The sequence below is a fragment of the Trachymyrmex septentrionalis genome, unplaced genomic scaffold (genome assembly GCF_001594115.1).
Source record: "Trachymyrmex septentrionalis isolate Tsep2-gDNA-1 unplaced genomic scaffold, Tsep1.0 scaffold68, whole genome shotgun sequence".
NCBI lineage: Eukaryota > Metazoa > Arthropoda > Insecta > Hymenoptera > Formicidae > Trachymyrmex > Trachymyrmex septentrionalis.
Window position 1 is genome coordinate 1,120,016 of NW_017305862.1, and position 8,635 is coordinate 1,128,650.

Consider the following 8,635-nt stretch of genomic DNA (forward strand, 5'->3'; position numbering starts at 1 on the left):
TGATATGGTCGATTATTTCGCAAATCGATGATTTTATTGAAAAATTTTTCGAATAAAACACTTACATGGCTTGAAGGGAGACACATGATGTGTGGAAATGTGGACTTGACCTTGATCAAAATCAGGTCAAGGTCATTAATGTTTTTTTTAAAAATGGAAACCCCTAGTTTTTATTACATATTCTTGTAGCTTATCTCGAGAGGTTTCCAAAACACTATAATAAAGTTACTTTTCGTTAAGTACTTGTTAAGTTATAAGGCAAGATCGGGACTGATCCGGTCAACTAAGACAAGATCAATTCGATATCTCTCGTAATAAAATTCTTCTTATCTATATTGCATTTGTCGTTTAAACGGATATCTATTATGATATCTTATCAATCTTTCTGCTCCAGAATAATTTTGTCCAGCTTTATCAAACACAAGAATAATATCAACGATTTTATTTGAACTGTAAACGGCCATTTAAAAAAAGCTTTGTAAAAGCCCACTAATGTAAAAAAATTGAAAGAAAAAGCTATACAAAAAAAAAAGAGGAAAGTTGAATCGTTCAATTGGAAAGGATTACTCAATTCCGTGCGCGTGAGCGTATGTCAAGCAGTGTGGATAAATCGCGGAGACGCGCGCGCGTAAGAATCCCGCTCACACTCGCATGCGTACATGGATAACGCCGGCGGTACTGTAACTTTCAAGCTCCATAACTCGGAAAGTACTCAATAAAACGTAACTTTATTATAGTGTTTTAAAAAGCTCTCGAGATAAGCTACAAGAATATGTAATAAAAAATAGGAATTACTATTTAAAAAAACATTAATGACCTTGACCTGATTTTGACAAGGTCACTCAAGGTCAAGTTCGTATTTCCATCATGTGTATCCTTTCAAGCCATGCAACTTTCGTTGGAAAAATTTTTCAATAAAATCATCGATTCGCAAGATAATCGAACTTAAAAATAAAACACCTTGTGTGTGTGTGTGTGTGTGTGTGTGTGTGTATTGTTTTGTTATTCATGTATACAAATAAAATAAATTTTTTCTATAATATAAAATTTTATTTACCAGTGTATTGCCATAGAATATCCAATGCTTTACAAAGCCTACGACATTCTTCCTTGTAGTATATACAATTTTCATTTAACATACCCTTTAATTCAAGTTCAGACTTCTCCTTCAGGGCCTCAATAGTATTAACTTTAGAACAAACCATCTAAAATATTATAATGAGCATTAAAGAAATGCAGAGCATTAAAGAAAAAAAATTAAAACTTGGTTTAATGTTATTTAAATTTATTTTCAGATAAATAAAAATGACATATTAAACTTGTAACAAATCATAAAGAATCTGCTCATATCTATATACATTGTTACCTGTATTGAGTCCTCAGTAAGACCAACTACCCTCAACCATTGTTCTAACAATGGATATTGTATCATGTCTGATGGTAATGAATCAGCCAATTTAGCCTTTGCCGCAAGTTGCTTGGAGTATAATTTTATTAATTTTGCCTACAAAAATGTTTAAATATATAGATATATATAAATAGTTTAAATAGAACTTATTCAATATTACAGCTATTGTAACGCATATTTAATATTATTAATAATCATAACAAAGTTATGTAATTTATATTATATACATATATTAATTTAAAATTGTTTATTTCTGTGATTGTGTGTTTATTTAAAATAAGAAGACAAACACAATGTACTAAGAATAAAAGTTATATCAAATATTTCATAATGTAATTTTCAAACTATAAATTTCTACCACTAAAAAATCTTAATCAATACAATTGTATCTAAATCATTGTAAATATAAATTTCAACTAATGCTATCATATCTTTCAATGGAATGACATGACAAATTTTTCACAGACTGAAAGCAGCGTATTTATTTAAAATAAGCATACAACGCTTAAACACGACATATTGCACATTTTATATTGGGAGTAAAAATTATGTATATCGAATGTTATATCCTAACTTTCATAAGACCATAAATTTTTATCACAAAAATATCTTAAATAATTTTGAAATTATAATCATATTATAAAATAAAAAATTGTAAATAAGGTCCAAATAACATTATTTATGTTTTTTAACGGAGTTTTTCAACAGAGTGATATCACAAATTTCTCATTTTCAGATTGGCAACTGCAGGTAAGCATTCTCAAGAACAATGTAAACATTGTAAACAAATGTTAAAAACAGCTGATGCTGTTGTTGTATCGCAAGCACGGTGGGACCCAAAGCAATATTTTTCACCGATGTGATGGAGTCCAGAGGTTCTCAAGGCTTTAAAAGTCGCCGGAACAGCATAGTTACAACTTGTTGATGATCAACAGCGAGATGCTGTGCCGGGACGCGATAACCAGCGTAGACGGATAGATCGATCTTGATTTTCGCGCGCAAGGTACAGCCGACTCAGCCGACCTTCGAGGGGCTCCTCACCTCCATTTGCCGTATTTCTTTCTGAGTGAGCAGAGCATTAACGGAGCACTGAGACCGCAAATCGTCAAGCTGATCAGCGGCCAAATTAATCATAGTTTGTGCGACGTCCATAGCACGTCGTACTTTCTCCACATTTCCATAGGCTGCCATTCCTCGCGCAACGGCCAACTTAATGCGTGGATTTTCATCGGTACGGGCTTTCACTTGACAGGCATAACGCCAACTACTCTTAATATCCCTGCCCCAGTCGTTTATTGTTACCGATCCACCGTATAACCAAACCACTTATCAACATTGACAACCATCTTGGCCGCCTGCCGATGACGTCAATCGATGCTGCCGCCGCTGCCGGGCTGTCCGCGAGCTTGACCGATCAGCACGTTCATCGGTTCATCTATCCTCGTTCACATAATAAAAGTAGAGAGAAACCTGAAAAAGGACATGACGGCCCAAAGCTTGTAAATCGCAAAATGCTGCCGCGCACTACTGCCCTCTGACAAAGTGGATGTAAACTACATAGCAACGTACATTTTTCTTATGGTAATATCGTCCACTTTTCAAGGCTGGAAATGATAAATCGATATTTGGTTCATACAATCGTATTAAGGCTTAAACACAATAGGCACAGGGAATAAGCCGTCCAATCAGAACTCTGGTGTGTAAGTTTCATATTATATCCCAGAGCTCTGATTGGACGGCTTGTTATACCCTGTTGCTTGTGCCTATTGCCTGTGCCTATTATGCCTATTTTAAGCCTTTACATGTAACAGTTAGGCTGCATTTTTATGCTAACGCTCGATGTTCATTTTCAGCATCAAAACAAGTCATGTGATCAAAATTAATGGTATTCGTCAATTTTGATCACGTGACCTATTTTGGACACTCGAATCGAGCGTCGAGCGACAGCATGAAAATGCAGCCTTATAATAGAAGTCTGTGAGTATTCTCCTCTCATTCAACGGTAAAAAGGGAATACTTGAAAGTGATTAGTCAAATCCTTATAGATTACGGCATACGGCATACGGTTAAGGCTTAAACACAATAGGCACAGGCAATAGGCACAGGGAACAGGACATAACGAGCTGTCCAATCAGAGCTCTGGGATATAATAACTAATCAAACTTACACACCAGAGCTCTGATTGGACAGCTCGTTATTTACTGTTGCCTATGTCTATTGCCTATGCCTATTATTGTGTGTAAGCCTTTACGATCAATATAAATGCTATTCTGTTGCAAGGGTAAGCACCCTTAGGGCACATTCACACTTTGATGGAAAAGCAGAAAGCTGTAAAGCAGTGGCCAATCAGAACTTGCGTTAGTAGTAAGTAGTACAAAAAGCCGAAATTGGCTACGTTCAGCAGAGAAAGTAGCTTTGCAAATGTTGTAAAATTCTTGAATATGATTGGTTTATACATTTAGATCCAATGAAGAACTAAAGACAAGACTATATTGAAGAATTTTCAGCAGACTTAACAGTTGAATAAGCGCTCATTGTTATTGGTGTATTTTTTTAGATTCAATCAGCATTTTAGATCTGGAAGAATGCATTAATAGCAGCGAGTGCTCACTTAACTGTTGAGTCCTCTGAATGCGACTACCAGTGTAAGTTTTGGTTGGCTACTGCTTTTCCGCTTTCTGTTTTTCTGTCAACATGTAAACGCGCCTTTATATCATGGTTGCGCTGTTTTCTTTGCTGAACGCAGCCATTCCCTAGAAACTGACATGGCCGTTCTTCTGTCATTTTAAATTTGAGTTAAACTGTATTGTACGGCTACGTTAATGAGAGCTCATGCAAGTTAACGCAATTTTTCTCAATGAAATGTATCAGTACACGTTACCATGACTGGGAATCCTGTAAACTTACGTCGTGGAAGAATGGTGCTATCCGATTTGGATCAAATTAAGAAGAACGAACGTGATCGTCGACGAAGATTACGCTTGGAGCAGGTACGTGCATTCGTCGAAAATTTTCAAACTTTGTTCGAATGAAAGGAATAAGAAATATTGAGTACTGATTTCTTTTAATTAGAAATAAAATCTATATAAACAAATTGAATTGTCAATTTTTTATTTGTATGTATGTGATTGTGTTCTATGTGCTTGATGCAATGTAAACATATGTTAAATTTAAAGTGACATTGTGCATTATAGGTTCGACAGCAGTCAAAGGAGATATCAAATCGACTTTTAGAACGCGCTAAAAAGATAGCGAGGGAAGAACTTAGCAAATTGGAGAAAGATGGGAAGTCAGAACTCAACCAGATGCATGATAGAAAAATTATGGACATACAACGCAAGTATCAGGAAGATTTGGAAGATATCGGTCAAGCTCATGCCTCTGCTGTTTTGCAACCAGATGCAAATACGATAATAGAAGAAGAAGAAAAGAAAGCTAGAGTTATGGCTTTGAAAAGAGGAAAGGATGCCATGGAACACATGAAGGAAACAAAACAGATAGATGATGCAGAAGCAGCTCATCAAGAAAGATTACGTAGAGTACGCGAAATAGAAAATGTAAGGGCTGCAATGATAGCCAAACTTCCAAAGCCACCTGAAGAAAATGACAGGATGGAAAGAAATTCTTCCCAAAGTATAAATAAAGAAATTTTACATAAAGCGTTAACTCCAAAAAGAAAGAATAAAAAAGTTCTAAAAAAAAAATCACCTAGAAAAGTAAAAAAATCTAATCTAATGGAACAACAAAAAACATTATCACCTAAACCAGGTCCTTCAGGATTACAAAAGAAATCTTTTGTACAGTCTCCTGAGTTATCCTTAAGGAAGAAAATAGACAAACATATATCAGATCATATTGAGGATATTGATGATATAAGCGATGATCAAATCCCACGAAGAACAGTGCCGAATATGAGCATTATTTCAACTAAATCTGATAAAATAAAGTACAATCCAGAAGATTACACACAAAAATCAGATAACACAAGCAGTGTCAGCAGTTCTAACAATTCTAATTCAACCAGCGATGATTCGTCATATTTTTCAGATGCTATAGAACAAATTACATGTAATACGACTCCAAAAACTCCAGTTTTAACAAAGAACAAAGTCTTTAACAGATCACATCGTGATCACACTATGAGTCAGAGATATATTTATGATAGGCCTCTTCCTATGGTTGAAAGAATTGATATCAGAAATGAGCCAAGTGCTATGGAAATGGCACAAGTAATAAAAAATGCAGAGAATATAGAAATGCATATATCCAAAGATCATAAATTACATGCTGAACATCGTGCCGAACGTCGTGGCGAAGATGCAATTTTGCGAGAGAAAGTACGGAAAGATTATCAAGCCCTCCTACAACATCTAGATCATCTTGCTCAGGAAGAACGCAAGCTAAAAGCTAGTCAAATTCAATCTGCAGAAGAAGATACATGTATGCGATTACATCAGAGAAATAAATGTCAAGAAGAACGTAAAAAGAAATTAAACCGTGCAACTAAAAAGATTTGCAGTACAAATAGTGTACCAACCCGGTGCACTCATCTCACAGAAAGAATCATTACTTTACCAGTACAAAAGAAAGACGATCTGCATGATGATGTACCTCCTTGTACATGGGAAGATCCTCATCTTGTTAAACAGCAAGTAGATGTTTGTCATACACAATGGGATAAAGATAGCGAAATGTCACGCGAAGAACAAGTATTGGATATGCTGAAAAAAATTGAAAGACAAAAAAGATTGTTGTTACAAGAATTTGGTTCCAGTTTGCCAGATAATATATTTAATGTCAGCATGAAACCGCTCTTTGACGATAAAATGCCAACAAAAACATCAGACGCTAGTACTGCCAAGCCTTTGTCACCTGAAATTAAAGTTTTAAATATGTCTAGTAGTGACGAATGTATTAGAAAAGATGAAGATCATAAGATGAAGAAACCCGATAAATCACCTGTAAAAAAGATTGAGATTGCTGTTCAGACAGAAACAACGAGTCCAGTAGAGAATAAGAGTGTACAAGTGGAATTATCTCAAAAAGATGTGCATATACCACAGCAGCATATGTCTAGCAGAGATACAATTGAACAAATACCGCATCCAATTGAACCAAAAATTACTATTGTTAGTACACCAGAGACAGATAATAGTAGCAATGATTCAACAAGTTCTGAGATTAGTGGTATGATCATTGAAATTGGCAAAAAAGAAATAATTGTAACACCTAAAAAGAAAAAAAACAGCATGAGAATGTCGAAGCGACCATCACCTCGAATTTATCAAAAAATTCGTTCAGCATCGGTTAGTTCTAAAGCGACCTCACCTATGAAGAGATTCTCGAGAATTCAGTCAGGCTTTCGTTCGATTCCTCAAACGAAAACGAAATGTTTGGATACAGCACCAGATACAGACACAGCTACTAGAAGAGTTGATATTCACATGAGTGAATCTGCGCAAGTTGATGATGAGACAGATCCATCGCAAGAAACAAGAGTATCGATAGACGCTAGTGCAGAAAGCTCACAGACAATTTCAGGCCTGAATGATCAAGATCAAGTGGGTAAACCGTATCGGGTTCAGACTCGAACGAAAAGGTGGATTCGGATGAAAGATACTTCAGATACATCAACGTCATTTGCAAGCCCACCACCGATAAAGCCTAAATCGATATTTGACGCTCTAGCTAACGTCACGCCGATTTTAGAAATGCTAGATTCTCCAGGACCCAGAGAATTAAGAAGATTACAGGACATTAGTCCTGTTTCCACACCAGAAACTCCTTCACCACGTACAATGATGATGCCATCAAATATTCCACATCGTGATAAAATTAGTAGAATGCTTAGATTTAGTTTGAATGATTCTCAGACTAATGATAGTACTGTGATATCATCGACACATGACCAGTCTACTTCAACAGATTCATTGGATGTTTGTCAGAAATCTGAAGAATCAAAACATATACCTACTGTTTCACAGCCATCATCTAAAGTTTGTATATGTAAAAATCTCCAATGTAAATTATTACACATAAAATTTGATGATATTCACGATTATGCTTTGAAAAATTGTCCTGAAATATTGCAAAAATACGAAGATCTACAAAACTTATGTACAGAAAGAATAGCATCTTTAACTGACCTCATTGAAAAAGTACGAAATGAACAAAAAGGTAAAGTATTGAAAAATTATTTATTTAATATGCAATTTTATTTTAATTATCCATAATGTATTTTTTTATGTTGTATTTTTAATTAATTCTATACATTTACCATTAACATTCAATGAAATAATATATTAAATATATTAATGAAATACTATTTCTGCATATACAAAATTTAAAATAGCATATATAATATTTATTGCAGATATGGATCTTTCACTAATCAGTCCAAGTGATGAAACTAGCTTATTACAATTATCTACACCAAAACCAGCACGTAATGATACGCAAGCAGTACGCAGATTAATTGATAGTATAGAAGAAATTCATGCTCAACTTGCAAGAACTCTCCTTGAATCACAAAGAATTATGCGAGGAAGCGAAGAAGTTTTAAAGGATGAAACCTCGTGTGATGCAGAAATCCAGGCGATCACTTCCACTCCCAGAAGTAAATTAGTAGATACTATTAATGCACATGTACAGGAATCCAAAGTAATAGAAGGCAAAGCTAAACCAAAAATTATTAGCAATGAAAAAGTTAATATACAGTTTAAACGATTTAAAATGCAGCAAAAACCTCAAGCAATGTCGACAACAAAAACATTGGAGCGTAACTCTTGGCCCCCGTGTATACTTCCTCTTCATGAAGAAGAGATAATAGAGAAATTGTCAAAAGAAATTTTAGAACAGAGTAAAAATTTGGATAAAGCAAGCACCGCCGTTGCAATTTCGAAAGAAAATAATGAAGCACAGCAAAAAGCGTCACCTTTTAAGGATCTTAATTTGAAAAAGAGTACCTTATTAGAACAAGAAAAGGACAGTAGTCTTATAAAAGAATTTGCTGCTATTCCAGAGGTAAATAACATTTTTATTTGTTATCTGGATATTTATATATATATTTAAAAATATAATTGTGAAAAAGGATAAAATATTTGTATGTATTTAAATATATGAAGATTGTAGCATATTTTATGATATGTAAAAAGTATGATAAATATTAATGTTATTTATAATAAAACAACTTTTATGTATGAGTTATTTTATATGATATATATATAT

General features: G+C 34.4%; 2 protein-coding genes across 2 annotated transcripts in view; one reads left to right on the forward strand and one right to left on the reverse strand.

Annotated features, from left to right (window-relative positions):
• Positions 1 to 2,839, reverse strand: part of LOC108753292 (kinase suppressor of Ras 2) — a 9,737-nt gene extending 6,898 nt beyond the window's left edge. The window contains exons 1-3 of the mRNA XM_018494768.1: positions 2,450 to 2,839; positions 1,367 to 1,504; positions 1,058 to 1,205 (exon numbers count right to left, since the gene is read on the reverse strand). Of these exons, the coding sequence (XP_018350270.1) occupies positions 1,058 to 1,205; positions 1,367 to 1,504; positions 2,450 to 2,599 (436 nt within the window). The 5' untranslated portion in view covers positions 2,600 to 2,839. The remainder of the gene's footprint in view (positions 1 to 1,057; positions 1,206 to 1,366; positions 1,505 to 2,449) is intronic.
• Positions 2,840 to 4,181: 1,342 nt separating this feature from the next.
• The window catches only part of LOC108753291, a 5,704-nt gene continuing 1,250 nt past the window's right edge, over positions 4,182 to 8,635 (forward strand). Inside the window, exons 1-3 of the mRNA XM_018494767.1 lie at positions 4,182 to 4,398; positions 4,603 to 7,585; positions 7,782 to 8,457. Of these exons, the coding sequence (XP_018350269.1) occupies positions 4,291 to 4,398; positions 4,603 to 7,585; positions 7,782 to 8,457 (3,767 nt within the window). The 5' untranslated portion in view covers positions 4,182 to 4,290. The remainder of the gene's footprint in view (positions 4,399 to 4,602; positions 7,586 to 7,781; positions 8,458 to 8,635) is intronic.